Here is a 20,018-nt window from a genome sequence, read left to right as displayed (position 1 = left end):
TAATATAAAAAGAGTTTTTAATTTCTTAATCGTTAATATGTTTCAAATAATGTAATGTAATTATTTTTCTAATTATATACTTGGATAATCTTGCTGAAATAACAAAAAACAAGCCATATTAAAAATGACGATGTCTTTTGACAAATCGAATTCTCTGAGATCTAGTAACCCTGACGTCAATACCTGTCAGCGTTAGCGCTCTCCATTGGCTATTGAAACCACATATGACGTAAAATAGGATCAATGAAATATGATAATGTAATATGCACATATGATCAAATGATCATATTATATATTGGAACCTATATATGATCATAGAAATTATCATATATAAATGATAATGTAATGCCCCCCTAACTCCCATACTATTACCGTTTGAACCATTGAGGTACTATAGATTGGAGAGAGCCTTATATCGGTGTATAAGCATCAAAAGCGTGTAATGTTATGTCCTATTTACTAGGACATAACAAAGGAGTCGGTCTGCATATTTCATGTAATAAAAATGTTAATAAAGGTTTTTAGTGAACATTTAATGCTAGATATTGTTGAGTATTGTGGTTCCGCTTAATAATTAACCATAAGGATGGTCAAAGAATGCCTCAAGCACGTGAATTTAACATTAAATAGGTAAGTTTTGAACAACGTTTTTTGGGCTTTTCAATCGGTATTTTTGTAAGCTAAAAATATAATTTATAAGTTTATTAATTTCTTAATCGTGCTATACCAATTAATAATTTGGCTATAAAAATTACATATCTTTTTACGTGTGTTTTATTCTCATTACTTGAACTATAGTTCATCGATATCATGAACTAATTGACTTTCTTTCCTGTATCATAATGTGCTTCAAAATAATCGACAAATAGAAATATTCAAGAAAATAAACGCACACTACTTGTATGAAAATAAGCACAAAATGGCCACGCGATGACGGGCTAAGACTACATCTATACTATAATACCTTATCTATGGTTTGAACTTTCATGTAACGTCAGCCCACTGGACCTCCATTATAATATTATGGAGATCAGTGCGTCAGCCTGATACCTGATACCGCTCAAGGCCACCTAAATATTGCAAATTCTGATGTATTGAAATGTGTACCTATAATATAAGTCTGTCAAGAAAGTGAAGAAATTAAAATGTGGCAACATCGTAGTGTCATCCCTTTTTTTTAGATTGATTTGAAAGGGATGACACTACGATGTTGCCACTTTTTAATTTTTTCACTTTCTTGACAGACTTATAATACCTAAGGCAGGGGCTCCCAAACTGTGCGCCGCGGCGCCCTGGTGCGCCGTGGAAAGGCAAGAGGGGCGCCGTGAGTCGATCCTCCATCATTTTATCCGAAACCACAAATATATTATGAGTAAAATTAAATTATAATATGAATCATTTGTTTATTATTATTTACTTGTTTAACCTATAATGATCACTAGCTGTTTGACCGAGCTTTGCTCGGTATTCGATAAAACACGAATAAAATTACATTTTCTAAAAATGATTCCTAGCTAGATCGATTTATCGCCCCCGAAACCCCCTATATACTAAATTTCATGAAAATCGTTGGAGCCGATTCCGAGATTCCAAATATATATTTATATATATACAAGAATTGCTCGTTTAAAGATATAAGATTAAAAACGTATTTTTATGTAAGTACATACATTTTTGTAATTTACATGGGAAAGTAGGGCGCCGTGAAAAAATATTGACTTGGTGCGCCGCAGGCTGAAAAAGATTTGGAGCCCCTGACCTAATGTACAAATTTTTGACAAGTATTGTAGAGCATGTTTTTTGACGGAGTTACTTTTCTGTTTTTTATTATTCGTAGGTTGCTGGTTCTGGCATATCGACGGGTGAAAGCGGAAGTGGCGTAACTTGAATTTTGGCCAAAATCACTTTTTAATTGATTGTTGTTTATATAAAAAAAAATTCTGCGTCGATTGGTCTATATTCAATTACAATTCAGGACAGTAGGAACGCGGTAGAAATCCCCATCGCTACGCGACGGGATGAAAATAAAATTATTTAAAGAAATGACAAAATTGATAAGAACCAAATAGAAATAAGAACCAATGAGGATATAAACTACTAACAACAGATGAACTACGTAACAAACGTTGACGTGAACGGGATAAGCTTGCTGCTTAATAAAAAAATCTGCACAGTACAAAACAAAACACTTTTACAAAAATATATTTACATAATTAAATACAAATTTAAAAACAAAAAAATATAGCAACTCCACTGCGCTGATGATTGATAGCCCAACAAGAACTCCGCAATATCCGCCAACGTTACCTAGAAAGTAAAACTATATAAAGTGTTAATAATAATAATGAGATATTAATGTAATAACGTAAGATTTAGTAAATACCTACAAATATTTAAGAGGATCTATATAGATAATATGACAATTTCACTTTTTTTTACCCGTTATGTACTAGAAGTGGGCGGAGTCTTTTTTGTCTCAATGGCAGGATATAAACTATGGGCAGGTCTACTGGCTGGCCCAATGTGTACGTACATCGGATTTTACAGTATTTACTTTGCATGATCCTCATCCTTTAGCCAAAGGTCCAAATAATGTTGCTTATAAGGCTCGACTTACTTAAGACCTCAAACCAATAGAGAACGACGTCAAGGCGGTTTAACACGCCGGACGCAGTGACCTGGTAAACGCCCAGCCAGCACAAGTTGGACATATTTAGGCCAGCCCTGTAAGCATGATACGGTTAATTAGGTTTTAGATGTTGCTGATTGCTCACATCTTTGTTGCTAAATTTTTAACCCCTGACAAGAACCGAAAACCGTACATTTTTAACCACAGAAAACAGACGACTATTATTACAGAGGAAAACAGAGGGGTGTTATGAGTTTGACGTGTCTGTCTGCCTGTGTCACATGTGTGATCTGATTTCAATGTTTTTTAAAGCTGTTTTTGTTTTTAAAGCTAACACGATCGAGAGTTTTTTTTTCGCGTAACTTCATCATCATTACTTACTGTGAGTTTTTTTTTTTGAAAAATATATTTATGAGATTACATGGTTTTTTAATTCCTTAATTTTCTTTTTATTCCAGGATAAAAATACTTTATGTCCCTTACGGAAACCCTATAGCTGCATTGGAACTTTCCCCTGTATGACAATTGACAAATCACCATCAGACTTACTACATCGAAGCCAGAAGAGAAGGTCAAGTAATGATTTAAGCACTCTGTATATACTATATTGTATAACTAGACTTTCCGCCCCGCTTTGCCCGCGTAAATTAGGAATTTCAGAGACAAATTAGTCCATAAAAAATGGCCTATATGATTCTTCATGTGGTTTACTTTTTATCTATGCCATGAAAGTTGCTCAAGTTGCTCGTGAGATTGCTCAAGTAGCCCTTTCAAATAATTTTCCTCGTTTTTTTCAAATTTTCCTCTGTTTCTTCGCTCCTATTAGTCTTAGCGTGATAATATGTATATACATATATACATGTGCATAGCCTTTCTCGATAAAATATAAGCTATCTAACACTGAAAGAATTTTTGTAGTATTAGCACAGAATAGAGTATTATATTAGTAGTACCAGGCCCGGATCTACGTTTTAAAAAGGGGGGAGCAGAATCCCAATTTGCCGCCCTCCAAGCAAATATGTGCGTTTTCAATTGGTACTCAAATAAAATGCTATGATTGCCTCGCGACAAGGGGCGCCTCCAAGTATTTTAACAACAGATAGAATTCTGCGAAACAACGCTGACGGGGTAGCGCCGTGGGCCACCGGTGGCGCACGTGGCGGTGAAGAAAGCGGCAAAAGATTGAGAGGTGGCCTCCGGCCGCCCCCCAATCTTTGCCGCCCGGGGCAAGTGCACCCATACATTTTAAACATAACAGATATACGTGGGAGAGCCATGCTTCGGCACTTCCGGCTCGACCGGATAAATACCACGTTCTTACAGAAAACCGGCGTGAAACAGCGCATGCGCTGTGTTTCGCCGAGTGAGTGAGTTTACCGGAGGCCCAATCCCCTAACCCCTACCCTATTCCCTTCCCTACCCTCAACTATTCCCTTCCCTTCCCTTTCCTACCCTCCCCTATTACCTACCCTATTCCCTCTTAAAAGGACGGCAACGCACTTGCAGCTCTTCTGATGCTGCGAGTGTCCATGGGCGACGGAAGTTGCTTTCCATCAGGTGACCCGTTTGCTAGTTTGCCCCCTTATTTCATAAAAAAAAACCCTCTCGCCCTCCCCTAGGTCCGGGCCTGAGTAGTACCAAGTATTAGTAGTAATAGTTCCTGAGATTAGTGCGTTCAAACAAACAAACTACCACGCGATCAAATAAAGGACCGTAAAAATACATGGTATCGTATGTGGAAAGTATATATTTTTGTCTCTTCTTTTATCTCTACTTTTATTTAGTTTGAGTTGTTAATACTTACACAAATCGGCTTATGAAGTTCTTTCTATCAGAATCGAATTTTCGAAACGGTATGATGGAATGTCGCATCTTGTGTTGTATCGTTTCGCAATCGGGGTAGCAGTCAGGACAGAACAGGGAGTTCTGTATTTCCGACTCTAAGCCGACAACATTATTCGTATCGAAAGGATACAGGTTGTAGAATTTCTCTGTAACCGTAGATAGAGAAGAAAATTAGACAGAGAAAAACAAAGTGAGGTCGGTTTTTATTTTATTTTACGTGGAACTGGAAGTCAAATTACGCCATTCGATGAATCAGGCATATGCCGCAGACAGTCTCCTTGATTTTTGATCTCCCTGGAGCTAATTTACATACTTAATGAAATATTTTCCTATCGGCATCAGTAGTAGTAATTCTTGACGGCCATTCTCAGGTTTGGCATTATTTGCCTCATTACCGTTACCATTTTTTTTCTTCGCTAATTTGACTTTAACTCATTAAAATATGAAAGTAATGAAAGATACGAATACAATAATAAATTTGGCGTGGTACAGTTAATTATAGTTTTTCAGATAATAAGCCTTAAAATTTGTATGGGTACGGTAATTAGAATTAGAAAGCATTATAATTCTATCTAAAACTTCATAGAAAAACACTGATTAATAAGTTGCACATGTATAATTGTCACAAAAGGGGTAGAATTAACGATGCCCTATACAACCATAACCTGCCAATAGTAAGAAATAGACACTTTCAAATAAAATCTGAAAAATGAGAAAATAACAACAAATATTGTTTTAATCTGTAGATATTTATTAAGATCCAGGTACGATGAACCTAAAAATAATTATATTCTAAATCTCTTTGGACAGAATAACAACTCAAATGTAGCTCACAGCTTTTACAGCTCGAAATTTACTTATTTTTGTTTTCTTGTAATTTTACAAGTTCATCTCTATTTATGAACACTTATTTCTCGATTTTTTTCCATTTTTTCTTTTTTTTTGTCTTTTGTAATAAGCTCTAAAGCTTAACTCATTTCTTTTTTGAGTTTTCTTCCGCCGTTTTGTTGGAATTTCGCTGATAAGCAGTATTTTTTTTTATAAAGTATACCTTTCTTTAACTTTTTCCCTTGATCTCTGATATAAAACTGGGTAATTTCAAATTTTTACTCGACGTTTCCAAGGAACAAGCCTTCTTTTCTCCAATTTCTTCTCTGGTCATTCCCATCCAAAAAAAATTGTATATAATTTTATGAATACTCAGCATATTATATATATCACAAAGGGACTAACTGACATAGTGATGTATCAACGCACAGCCCAAACCACTGGACGGATTTGGCATGCAGGTAGATGTTATGACGTAGCCATCCGCTAAGAAAGTTTTTTTATTAATTCTACCCCCAAAGGGCTATGAAACTTTGTAAATTTAAATAATAATAATAATAATAATAATAATAGCCATTTATTTCAGATCACAGGAAATCCATAGTGTTAGTAGAAAGTACAATTAAAATTTAAATTATGTTAGTACATTACATTGCAATTCTTATAGTATAAAATTATTTATTACTAGCTGTCCCGGTGAACTTCGTGTCACTTTAAAACCTTCCCTGGACTTCTACGAATATTTTAAGACTAAAATCAGTCCAATCCGTTCAGCTGTTTTCGAGTTTTAGCGCGACTAACACATTTGGAAATCCATTTTTATATATAAGATGAATGGTAAGGCATTGAAACTATTAATTAAACTTAATCTCTATCTGACATGCACCTCTATCCAATGCCTTATCAAAGCATCAAAACTGTCAGTTAATACCTTTAGAATGCTGTTATGGCTACTTCTGACACGCTGCATCAGTGACGCCCCACGTTTCCTTAGTATGGCGTTACAGCCATCAGTGCGCATTTCGGCAAACATACCTGAGGCACTACAGTACCTCGGTAGTCCTAACAGCATTCTAAAGATATCATTGTACTGAACACTAAGAGCATTTATCGCACGCTGAGTGTAGCTCGCCCATAGATTGCATGTGTAAACGGACTGACAGTAAGCTTTAAATAAAGTCACTTTCACCTCTGTAGAGCATCTTGCAAATCTACGAGCTAACATGTTCCCACGTATGGCCAACGCTCTTCGCTCCCTCTCAATGTCTACTTCGTCAGCAAGCGTGTCAGTTACCCAATGATCCAGGTAATTGAATTTATTGACTTTAGCAAGTGGAACTTTATTTAGAAACACGGGTGGTATTGTGCTAACTTTGTGTTCACGGGGTTGAAAAACAAGAAGTTCACTTTTCTTAGAGTTATACCTGAGTCCTTGGGCCTCGGCATACGCTTGACACTTGCCTAGCAGTTTTCTGAGGCCACTGATCGAGGGACTGAGCAACACCATGTCATCAGCATAACTTATGTAGTTCAGCCGTACTCCGCCAATGGAACAACCGACATTAGTGCTGCTCAACTCCTCGATCAGCTTATTTACGTAAAGGTTGAACAGACGAGGAGATGTTAATCTACCTTGTCGAACACTAGACCTTAATGTATGAATGAAACTCGCTAGAGAGAGCCCCAGACCACTTTACAACATAATTTTAAACCGATCGGGCTAATACTTTCCATGCATAAAGCTACTATGACGTAGGCATCCCCTAAGAAAGGGTTTTGATAAATTCTACCTCTAAGGGGATAAAATAGGGGATGAAAGATTGTATATAATAATACTTTTTAACGCGGGCAAAGCGCCGGTAAAAGCTAGTATTATTAAAGACTCATTCATGATTATAATAATCTATGAAAACCGCGAGAAAACTTCAATTGATAAAAAAGTACGTATCAGTTTTTCATACAACGGTACTTAGGAATATATTATGGTAATTAGTATACGGTAATTAGAAAAAGTTAGCTTTTCTTGAAAAAATTTAAAAACCGACACAGTTTGCAAAAACTTGCTTAGGGCAAAGTACGTAGACCAAATTACTTTCTAGATTGACATGATCAACATACAATCTTATTTAAAAATCAAGTAGCAAAATAAGATTACGGTAATTAGAAAAGTTCGTTACCAAAGCTACGGTAAGTAGATACTCTCGTGCTTCATCGGCGGCACACTAACATTAACGACGTGGGACCGCTGATGGGCCGTGGAACACGCTAAGGAGAAGAGACCCGTGCACTTGTAATGTGCCAAATCCTGTTATTTTTGGGTGGGCACCCGAAAACAGCATGCGTTACGGTAATTAGAACTTTTGATAGGACAAGCGATTATTTCATGATAACTATTTATAGGCTGGGCCTATTGAGTCGATATTTTCCAATGCGATAACCAATATTTATGAGCATTTAAAACGATGAATAGATCATGGTTAATATGTATGTTATAAAAATTACAAGCAAGTTTCGAGATCAAGTTGGCGTGGGGACACGTCACGGTAATGGGAAAAACATGATTTTTGAACACGACTTAAATGAATTTAGTCTGAATTACTTAAATTAGAAGCCTGTGTTTAAGTTTGTAGCTAGTTACGGATGCTATCAACCGTTTAAAAATATTGCATACTTGAATAAGATAATATTACAGAGTATAAAAGTCCGGGACACTTAAATTTTGCTCTCCTGAGAATGGCCGTTGAATAAATGTGTACTTATTGCGTACACGTCCTTTTTTGATGTTGGGCAAAAATTTAACGCTACAGTTTTAGAATCTGTTTTGTATGTCCGTCTTACCTTTGAATTTGTCGAGACATTTCAAGTTGTCCAAGGTGCAGACTGGTCCCTGATTGGGCGACGATGCTAAGTAGTATGGGATGCAATTGCAGAGAGTCTGTATGGTTCTCGTCCGACAGTTCACAATACACGAGCTGTACGAGTAAAAGTTGCTGGATTTTCTAAGCGGTTCGTTGTGAAAAAAACAATTTCTCTGAAAAAGAACACCTCGGTGACAGGTTCTGTAAACAGAGTAGGCTACAAACAATGCCTTATCATAATATTATTAAAACAATCATAACTTCCAACTACAATAATCAATGTTATTAAACTTATTTTAATAATCATGTATTTGATAATGAATCCCTCAAAATACTTTTAATCATAATTATTATATCTTATATCTTTAAACAAGCAATTCTTGTATCTCGAAATTGTTGAATCTCGGAAATGTAATTATTGAATCTCGGAATCGGCTCCAACGATTTTCATGAAATTTAGTATATAGGGGGTTTTGGGGGCGATAAATCGATCTAGCTAGGAATAATTTTTAGAAAATGTCTTTTTATTCGTGTTTTATCGAATACCGAGCAAAGCTCGGTCAAATAGCTAGTAATTATGTTTAATGACATAATAACATAAATCATAATTATATTATATTAGAGTTGTGTTTAATTCTCTCTTTATCTACTGAAATCAATTAAAATTACCGTATGCTTAGAATACTTTTTGATTTCGGACGTGGCAATTTGCTTGGTTGATTGAACTTTAAAGTAGAATTTGTTACCCGGCTGCAGAATGAGCTGCTTCACCCCACCCACTGTGGGGTCAGCGATGAGAGCGGGGTCGTATATGAGAGCCTGGTAGACAAAAAATATAAACAAAGTGTGACAAAAGTAAGTGATAATACTTTAGAGTGTTTATCCCTTATATAGAGTTCACTGTAAGAGTTGCAGCGCTGAAAGAGAAACTTTTTTAACTTGTGTATGGGCAAACTCATGAGTCATGGCGCTGGGAAAAAATTTGCTCTTTCAGCGCTGCTATTTTCACAGTAATTTCTATATTATATAATCTATATAGGAACACATACACACCCTAAAGTATTATTACTTAGTTTTGTTCCACCCTGCATTTTTAGTTTTTACGAACTTTAACATTTTTGAAAGTCAGGTAAACGCTGCTGGTGATTTACATTGATCAACAGCAGCGGGAACCGCTACTGGATACTGGAGACTGAAGTTATTACTTACTACTGAAGGATTTTACAAGCTTCAAACGCTGCCTTCTGCCTCATCTAATACAAGGTGTAATAAAACTAAGTGATAATACCAGAGTAGACAGAATGATAGAGTATGCCGACTTAGAACTGATGTTGAAATTTTTAAATTTGACGTCTTATGACGAAAATCATCGCTAGGGTTGTTAAATTGTTACCTACGAATTTAAAACTATGACATATTCGCTGGACGTGTTCCTCTTTGGTCGTATTGTTGTTTGTGTTTTGGCACATGCGATTAAAATTGTCAGAATCCAATTTTGAAATCTTTATTTTAAATATTTAAAAATAAATTTTATCAGCCAGCGCGAGGCACATTCCGCTCATAATCCTAGTGAAACCCGACGAATTTGACAGATATTGAAACCTGTCCGTCTCTTTGCAGTCGAACTACTGGTCGTTATGTCTATTGTGATAATACTTTAGGATTTGTGTGTGTCCCTTATATTCACTGTGAAGTAGTAGCGCCGAAAGATTTTTTTTTTTGGTGATTTGTATGGGGTACCCAAACACAACCTAAACAGGACCCGATCTAGCCATTTAGCCGCTCTAGGCAAAGATCATTTTCGCCGCCCTTTACAGGAAACATATTTGTTGGGGGAAAATGGGAGGAATATTTAAGTAAAATACTCAAATATTTCCACTAGCAAACTTAAGGTAGGTTAGCTGGTAAAATTCTCAAACTTAAGTGGTGGATGGCTAGGTTGGAAGATAGGAATAAGTCAATTTCGCCGCCCCTCATTTTTGCCGCTCTGGGCAAATGCCCGGCTCGGCCCCCCTTAGATCGGGCCCTGAACCTAAACTAAAGTATTATGACTTAGTTTTGCTACACCCATGGGCGCCGGCAGGGGGGTGCCAGGGGGTGCACTTGCACCCCTTAAGAATCTCGGGATCAACAGAAATTTGATTGAATTTTGAATTCAATTCAGAGTTTTTGACCGATCTTATTAATGACGTTTTCTATAAAGTTATCTTTATTATCTTTTTAGCTCGCTCGATGTGATTTGTAATGTTTACTATAACTTACATTGCTTGTATGTCTTTACTTCATTGTCTTTCTCATGTAAGTGAATTTATGTAAATTCTTATGAGAATAAATGTCTTAAAACCTTAAACCTTATCCTTGGTTATCTTCCCTCGGTGCCCGGTGGACACTTAATCCAGACATGTTGTAAAAAGTAAAAAGAAAAAACTAAAATCTGCACCCCTTGGAATTTATTTCTGCCGGCGTCTATTGGCTACACCCTGTATAATACTAATAGTACCTAATGTACCTATTCATAGAATAGCACAGTGGAATATAATATAGTCTGCTTATTAATTGAAAGTCAGAAGTTAAATAGGAAAACTTACTTCGAAGCCGTACATGTTTTGTAGGGGATATTCGTAGTCGTCAAGCATGGGATCCAGGATGACATTTAGACCATAGGACGATCCTGGACTAGATTGCTTATGCAATTTGATTGCAGTATTATTGTACCTTAACAAAACAAGATATTAGACATCATTATTAAATCACGAAGGGCTTGTTGGTCCAAATGCAGTCTTTTTGATAAGGTCTTTGCTGGGTGCAAAGATTTCTTGACCCTAGATGATGAATGATGATGCATAGGAACTGCCAATTATACCGCAGAGCAAGACGTGTGTTAACACACCATGGCGAAAATACGCGGTTGAAGTTGACACTTGACACACACACCATGCCGGAATTACGTCGCGTTATAGCGTACAGCCGAACTTCGGTCGGGCGTAAATTGAAAATGCATGCCCCAGATATGAGGTTATAGATATACAATTATTTAAGGGCCTGCATGTTTCACCACTTCCTGATCCACAATATAACTTGACAGATGAAGCATGAAGAATCTGTCAAGTAAGTTATGGATAGCCTATCCGGCACTTTATCAGCAAGTGGTGAAACAGGCCCTAAGCAAAATATACCAGCCGGTAGAGTCAGGAAGCACGACGTTGAAGGCGCAGCAATGGCCGTGCGCTGTTTGGTACATCTGGAATATGGAGCTGCAATCCACCAGCCTGGCGGACCAGGTGCATCTGAGGATCATGTCTTCGCAAGATGGCGCCAGCTGGAACAAATCAGTTTCATTTTTGGAACGAAGTTCCTTATCGCACGTTGTGAAAGGGGGCTAGACGGAAAAAGTTGTAACGACACTTTTTACAGAGCGTGACTGGCGGGAAATTAAAGAAAAGGGAATATAGAAATATTCCCTTTTCTTTAATATTTCTGGATTCAGTTCTAAATATAATACTGTACTGGCAGAAGGACTGCAAGTACAAAGCTGGACTGTGAGCAACTTGTGTTTACTTACCTGCCGCATGATTTTAGTAATGTTATAGGTGTTGCCAAGGTACTTCGCAAATGAAACAAACATTGGACTTAGTGTGAGTGGTGCATAATATGTGTGGTCTATTAGTCTTCCCAGATGTCTGAGGAACATCGCGACCTCCTCGATTGATTCATTTTTTGTGGCGATAGCTCGATAACTATAAAATAAAAATAAAATCAATAATTAATATTATCATTTACATTTGCCTTACTGTCACTCAACAGGTAAATTTAAGTATTCAAATATGTCTATTTGTCTTTCTCATCCATGCACGAATATTACAGCTAGGTATACCATTTTCATGGGTATGAGCAAATGATAGAGCGATAGAGTTCTTTATTTTCGCTTGTAAATAAAAGCAATTTATAGCAAAAGTTCAATGGCTTTTCTAAGTATGTATAAATTAGTTTCCAGCTCAGGCTATATAATTTATTTTTAACTACATAGAGCTAGTACCAACGTGAATTAAGTACCATCGAGAAAATTGATTCCTAGGCAGTTGACAGACCAACGCCATTTGGTCGGATCATGTCAATTCAATCCCACCGAAACATTTTTGTGTAAAAATGTTGCCAAGATGAGAACATATAGTTCGTGGCGTCAAAAAGTAGTGAGATATCATGTAGAGCCAAGTTTCTAACCTTACATATTCAGCCCTAAATCTAAAAACCTTAATTTTAAAACTTGATAATAATTAATAATATAATGTGTCAGCAGTACGAGAAGAATCTAAAAACTACACAGTCAAAATAGGTGGCCTGGCCATTTTAAAATAAAAGTTATTAAGTACAACAGAAAAGTAATATATTATTAAGTTCAAAGCCTGACGAATAACAAAATGGCCAAGACAACGATTTTGACTATAATGAGTAGAGTTTTTAGATTCTTCTCAAAGTCCTTAGTTATATGTGTACTTTAATATTTAATAATAATATTAAAATAAAATAAAAAATTAGGGGGGCTCCCATACAAAAAATACAATTTTTGCCTAATTTTGCTCAATTAAGGGGATGGGATAGGTTAGGTTAGGTTTGATATTTTTTTCGTTGTTTATGTACTAATTTCAACACACTAAATTTCAGCTTTCTCAGACTTCAGGAAGTACCCTAACAGTTTTGATTATCGGTGAGTCAGTGTCAAAATTGTGCGTTTTTGGACACCTTTAAAATCTTAAGTATAATAGAAACAATATTCAAACTTTTCGTATTTAATTATTATACTCATGTCATAATATCTTGAAAATTTCAACTATCTAGCATTAACCACACCAAAGTTACGAGGGTTCAAAAATACGACGAAACGTTTCGAGAAAAGGTAGGTAGTGCCCTTGCGCGCTTCGCTTGGCTCATCTTGGCGGGGGCACTCCCGTGCCCCCAGATGTTAATTAAGATAAGATCTTTCGGCTGGGTTTGATATAAGGGTTGATTCAGACCGCAACGCGACGCGTAGATTGCATTTCCAAATTTATAGTATGGATTTGACTGATTCGCCGCAAGATTTTTCACGCAATTGAAATCTGTCAAATCTATACATAAATTTATGCCGCGCCGCGCCTTGCATCCGTCGCGTTGGGGTCTGAATCTTATATCTTTAAACGAGCAATTCTTGTATATATATATATATATATATATATATATATATATATATATATATATATATTGGGTTGTTTTGCGGGTAGTTGAGAAGACAACAGTAAATTTAAGTAGCTCTCGAATTATTTAAAATTAAAAATATTTACAGTATTTAATTTATTATAACTTTCATGTTTCTCTTACATGAGTAAATAGTACTACTTGCCTGCAGTGTTTTCTTGTGTCTATAAAGCTTATTTATTGAAAACACAACATTCAACATGGACTACACACAAGTGCAATCAAATATGGAAGATATGATCCAAATGTTTCACACTAAGATGGCTGAATTTCAAGCTGATCTACAGCAGGCCACCTCACGTAAGCCACCAAACACTATAGCTGCACTTAATACAGAGTTCCAAGCTTTTAAATCATTTGTTTGTGGTGCACTTAACATCCTGCGCGCTGAGATGGATGCACTTGCAAGAGGCCTTGACCGTATAGAGACCAGATCACGTCGCAAAATGCTTCTTATGCATGGGGTTCCTGAGGGCAAGAATGAAGACACCACGGGTACTATTGTGGCATCTTTGTCTACTAAGTGCAAACTTGCAGACCTAACGCTGAGTAGTGTCCGTACCTGTCATCGAATGGGAAAGCCTAAAAACACGGATAACCCTAAGCCGAGACCAATATTAATAAAGTTCAACGATGCTGTAATGCGTGACAGGGTGTGGAACGCTAAGAAGGGTCTCAAAGGAACTAAAATCACCATCTCTGAGTTCCTTACAAAGCCGCGACACATCACATTTATGGCGGCCAGAGACCATTTTGGCGTTTCTTCATGCTGGACCCGTGACGGCTACATTTATATTAAAAGTCCAGACGGCTCGAGGCAGAAGATTGAGACATTGGCGGAGCTTCATAACCTACAAACGAAACATCCCAAGTCATCGGTGTAGATGTGATCTTTTAATTTACTCGTAGCACCCACAGTTCGAAAATTACCGTGTTTTTTTTTGTAACCACAAATTAAGGTACTTATTTGTTTGTTTATCACTGTATTTATATTTTTGGTGGGTTACAAAATAAAATCGTTTTGTTTTTTTCTTTCATAATGACATAATGTAACAGCTGACACATGAATGTCACTGTCACCTTACATTTGACGGCTAGGCTTCTTCTTCTTCTTCTTTTGTGAAGAAAAAGTTTGGATAAGTTTTTTTTGAAATTGTGTGTAAATTATTAGAATGAATGTTTTGCATTTTCATAATTTCAATTATTTTTATAGTCGTCGCATAACTAAGTTACATCGTGTTGTTATTGTGTCTGCTGTGGAGATGTTTACTTGTGACTTTTGTTGTAATGATTTGAATATTAATTTTAAGTTGTATTATCTTTTAGTTTTGTAACACTGTAGGCGGGTGGAGAAATTATTATTCATTAGTATTTTATAAATTATTCATAATATTAATTTATAATTAATAATTGCCTTACACATAGTTCATAATTTATATTTTTAAGTTTATATAGGAAAGTAATTATTATTATTAGTAAGTATCTATTATCTTATTAGTGGTTATATTTTGAGTTTATGCCAGCGAGTATTAGCAACGACGACCTTCCGGATGATGGATCGGACTTTCACTCGCTTACATCCTTGTCACATTCCTCAGATGAGAGCTTTCACAGTCTCTCACAATCTCTTGATGTCTCTCTGGAGACAACATTCGCATCGTTCCCCCGAAACTTTAACGCTGTACACATCAACGCACAGAGCGTCCCAGCACATTATCCTGACCTCCTTGCTACCTTTTCCAATAACCTGAATGTCCATGCTATACTTATATCCGAATCCTTCCTGAAGCCGTGTCTCCCTTCAACTTCCTACTCTTTACCTGGTTTTGTCCTCATCCGCAATGATAGAACTGGTAAAGGTGGCGGTGGTGTTGCCATATACCTTAGACAACATCTAAACTTTACCATCATTGACAAATCTCCTTCTGATTATTCGGAATCCTCTGAACACTTATTGATAGAAGTTTTATTCGGTCACTTAAAATTACTGCTTGGTGTGTTCTATAGCCCCTCACTGCAAATAGACTATTTCCACGAATTTGAAGTCCTTTTGGAAAAGTATGTCACCTCTGTCAATCACACAATTGTTATGGGCGACTTTAACACTTGTTTAGTGAATACAGATAAACTACACTCAGCCCGTGCCTCCAAACTCCGATCCATAATTAACTCCCTTGATCTTCATATCCTCCCCCTTAATCCAACGCATTTTTTTCCAAATTGTGCACCTTCCCTACTCGATCTCATGATTGTATCCTCTCCTGATCATGTTAGCACACATGGGCAATTTAGCGCCGAAGCCTTCTCCTACCATGACCTCATATTCCTCTCCTATAAAATCCGTTATCCTAAACCCAAGCCCCGTATTATAATGCAACGCAACTATAGTTCAATTGATACTGTAAAATTTATTGAGGATCTTAGAGCTATAGATTGGGATGTGGTATATAATGCATCCACTGTGGATGAGAAAATGGATGGCTTCAACTCTCTCTTAATGCAGGTTTTTGATTTACATGCTCCTCTACGTCCTGTGAAATTAAAACACCTTCCTGCACCGTGGCTGTCAGATGAGATTAAGGGCATTATGGCCAAAAGAAATGCTGCCAAAGCTAAATTTAAAAATAACCCTACTGATCAAAATCGTGACAAATACAAACAGCTCCGTAATAGATGCAGCCGCCTGTGCAGGGATGCACAGCGTCGCCATATTCACTCATCGGTTAGTAACGGCGATCCAGCGAAAGTATGGTCATTTCTCAACTCCCTGGGTATCGGAAAAGCAAAGTCCTCTCCCTCGCCGAACCTTGACCTTGATGGCCTGAATCGTCACCTCACTTCTACCTGTCCTATTCCGGCCTCCGTCAAACAGCAGTCCCTAAATGATATTTCACATTCTCCTTCACCTGACCCTCCGCTTTCTCCTTTCGCTTTTAAGCCCGTATCCATCCAGGAAGTTGAGAAATCCATAGCAAGCATTAAATCGAACGCCGAGGGCGTTGATGGCATAAGCCGAAAAATGATCATTCTCAGTTTACCCGTTGCACTCCCCGTACTCTGTCATATTTTTAATTTCTCCCTTAGTTCCAGCACATTCCCCAGTTGCTGGCGCAAAGCTGCAGTTATTCCTATTCCCAAAATCAAATGTCCAACCTTACCCTCTGACTTCCGACCCATTTCCATTCTCCCGTTCCTATCGAAGGTACTCGAGCGCCTTGTTTACCAGCAATTAAATTCTTTCATAAATTACAATGGTTTGCTTAGTCCTTTCCAATCTGGTTTTCGTCCGGGACATAGTACTGTGACTGCTTTAACCAAGGTGACTGATGACATACGCTTTGCCATGTCTAACCAGCAACTTACTGTTCTAGCATTGCTAGATTTCAGTAATGCTTTTAATACCGTGGACTACGACATCCTCATTGCTATGCTAGGTGCGCTTCAATTCTCGGATCCTGTGATGGAGTGGTTTCGTAGCTATCTTGTTGGTAGGCAGCAATGTATACGAATTAATGATCGAATATCTGGTTACTGTGATATTGCAGCTGGCGTTCCTCAGGGTGGTGTCCTATCCCCTCTCCTTTTCTCCCTTTTTATTAATTTCCTCACTCCGCTCCTCACCTGCCTCTTCCACCTCTATGCAGACGATCTTCAAATCTACACCCATGCACCTGCAAATGATTTGAAGTCTGCAATTGCAGCTATCAATATGAATCTTGCAATTATACTTCGTTGGAGCCAGGGCCATGGTCTGATAGTCAACCCCAAAAAGACTCAAATTATTGTTATTGGTAGTTCGAAACAAATAAACCGGCCTAATTATGATACTCTGCCTAGTATTACCTTTAACAATGTAGCCTTACCTTGTAGTAATGTGGCAAAAAATTTGGGGGTATACTTCGACTCCACTTTAAAATGGTCACATCACATTTCTGAAACCAGTCGAAAGTTTTTTGCGGCGGTGGGCTCACTAAATCGCTTGAAAAATTTACTCCCTGTAAAGACTAAAATCGAGCTTGCGCAGACTTTACTTCTACCTATCCTCGACTATGCAGATGTTTGTTTAATAGATCTCAACGAAGCACAACTCAATAAACTCGAAAGATTACAAAACATCTGCATCAGATTCGTATATGGACTGCGCAAGTTCGACCACGTCACTGAATTTCGCCAGAAACTCGGGTGGCTGCCCATCAGACTCCGCCGAGAGGAGCATGTCCTGGTCCTATTATATAATATCCTTAATGATCCCCGCTCTCCCCCCTACCTTAAGGATCGCTTTCAGTATCGTAGTGCAGACCATAAGCGTGTGTTACGATCTGTTCATAATAATAAACTATTAGCACCTTTTACAAAGTCGGGATATTTTGCGGATTCTTTCGCCGTGAAGGCCACTTACTTGTGGAATGATCTGCCACTAGAGATTCGCGAGTCGCAGTCACTAGCTTCTTTTAAATCAAAGCTACATATCCATCTGAGGAGTAAGGTCTCTTGCTAGTAATTGCTGATATTAACTGTTTGTTTAATTTTATAATGGGTATAAATGTCTTTATTTATTTAGAATATTATATAATAAGTATGTAATATTACAAGTAGAATGTAAGTCTATAAAATATATTTATTTTAACAATCATTACATTACTTATAGTGTTTTTGCTCAGTTTGATATCCAATTGTAAACTATATTTATTTAATATTCTTGTCTTTTTTATTTTATTATTATTTATTTTTTATTAATTTAGCTGACGTATTCTTTACCCCGCATACCTACTACTTTTAGTTTAAATTTTCCTCTCTCGTAGGGTTGCCTGGAAGAGATCGCTCATAGCGATAAGGCCGCCCTTGCCCACATTTATGTTTTTTGTTATGTTTAGTTTTAGTAACATTATTGTATTATTTAGTTAATGTGAGCAATAAAGAATCTATCTATCTATCTATCTATAATTGGAATCTCAGAATCGGCTCCAACGATTTTCATGAAATTTAGTATATAGGGGGTTTCGGGGGCGATAAATCGATCTAGCTAGGAATCATTTTTAGAAAATATCATTTTATTCGTGTTTTATCGAATACCGAGCAAAGCTCGGTCAAATAGCTAGTTGATCCTAACGCGACAAAACTAAGTAGGTCCCCCATCTACCTAGGAATCAACTTCTCTGATAGTACCTTTGAGTAACAAAGTTGTTTAACGCCTTCTTACTGATCCTGTTGAAGTTACACAGGGTTATGGCAGGGAAGTCTATGTTCCTGATGGGGTAGGAGGTGGTCTCCATGGTGACGATGAACGGTTTCGCCAGGTTATCGAACCAGGTATACCTCAGGAAGTAGAATATTGAGAGGAACAGCAGGGTAAATATACACAGTGCGGTTATCCTGAAAGTGTTTAAGTATAGTGTGATTTTTTTAATTTACTCAAGTATTTTAATATTTCTTAAGCGGACACCTTGACCTACAATAATATTAAACAATATCACGTAATATTATTGACCGTCTAGGGTTGATATTGAACGCGCGCCTTCAATCTAATTGTCAAATAAACTGTTCAATAAAATTTAAGCGTGATATCACAGACTCTGTCACAGAATAGATAATAGAATATTGACATTTGACAATAAAATCGATCGTCTATTGGCCGGCTTCGATATGAATAGAGAACAGCTTTAAAGTTAGGTTGAACTTAGGGAAATGCTTTACGCATCCCCGGCATATTGGGGATATCGGCCGGGGTATGTGGGACTCCTGTCTACCCACTAAAACCCCATGGGGCAGAGTTGCGGGTACGATAGAACCTACCGCAAATCTATAGTTAAAACCGTGACACTGTTGAATGTGTGTCAATAAGAATTTCTTCCTCGCTTCACGATTTTGACTATAACTATAACACTTACCTTTTAAACAGGCTAATCTCATTTTTGTATATAGTACTTATTCCCCCTATAGAGCATTCTGATAGATATTCTCTGATAGTCTTTGAGAAGACTTTCCTGAAAACTGTCTCCGGGCTCATGTTCCTTACATTGGGCTGTTCCCTTCTCCTTCGGTACTCTTGCCACCAGTACTTATGAGGTAGTGACATGTTGCACAGACTGCTTTGTTAACTTAAGACCAAAGTACCTCAAGATATACCTATGGACCCTGTACCTTCAGATTTTATCTACCTCGGATTTTCTGTAAAAAGTTTCATAGAAACGGAATTATTTAGACTTAGGTTTTTAGATTTATTAGTAAAAAATATTAATTGAGCCACTTCATATAAGCGAAGCACATAAAAAGCACTAAGTATATAGTACTCTATCTTAATTTTATAATAATATTTTAATTATTATGTAGTACCAAATAAAATCAGGTACGTTATATTATGTAGGTTATTAAGATGTTGCAGATTTTTAACTCTTCTGTATTGTCACTACAATGCACGTTCATTTACAATGACTATTTAAAATAAATCGATATATAAAATACTTAGTGGCAATCGTTTCATTAATACTTAATGCAAAACGTTAACCGGCTTAATTATCTTCGTGTTTATAATAAGCTATTTATCGATATTTGAATAAATTATATGAATGGAAATACTATCTTTTTCCCGCGACTTTACTACTTTAATTTGTACTATTAATTTAACT

General features: G+C 37.0%; 1 protein-coding gene across 1 annotated transcript; it reads right to left on the bottom strand.

Moving 5' to 3' along the window:
• Positions 1-2,224: 2,224 nt before the first annotated feature.
• Positions 2,225-19,468, bottom strand: LOC121726100 (sodium channel protein Nach-like; the record flags this gene model as incomplete). Its single annotated transcript, XM_042113329.1, has 10 exons — positions 19,281-19,468; positions 18,559-18,765; positions 11,723-11,897; positions 11,337-11,515; positions 10,749-10,875; positions 8,830-8,979; positions 8,141-8,333; positions 4,434-4,620; positions 2,618-2,724; positions 2,225-2,307 (listed from the first exon to the last, which is right to left on the bottom strand). Coding segments are annotated over exons 1-10 (1,596 nt in total), but the record flags the coding sequence as incomplete, so codon positions are not given.
• Positions 19,469-20,018: the final 550 nt, after the last annotated feature.

The sequence above is a fragment of the Aricia agestis genome, chromosome 4 (assembly GCF_905147365.1).
Source record: "Aricia agestis chromosome 4, ilAriAges1.1, whole genome shotgun sequence".
Taxonomy (NCBI): Eukaryota; Metazoa; Arthropoda; class Insecta; order Lepidoptera; family Lycaenidae; genus Aricia; species Aricia agestis.
Note: the sequence above shows the minus strand (reverse complement) of the source record. Positions and strands in the feature narration are given on the sequence as shown.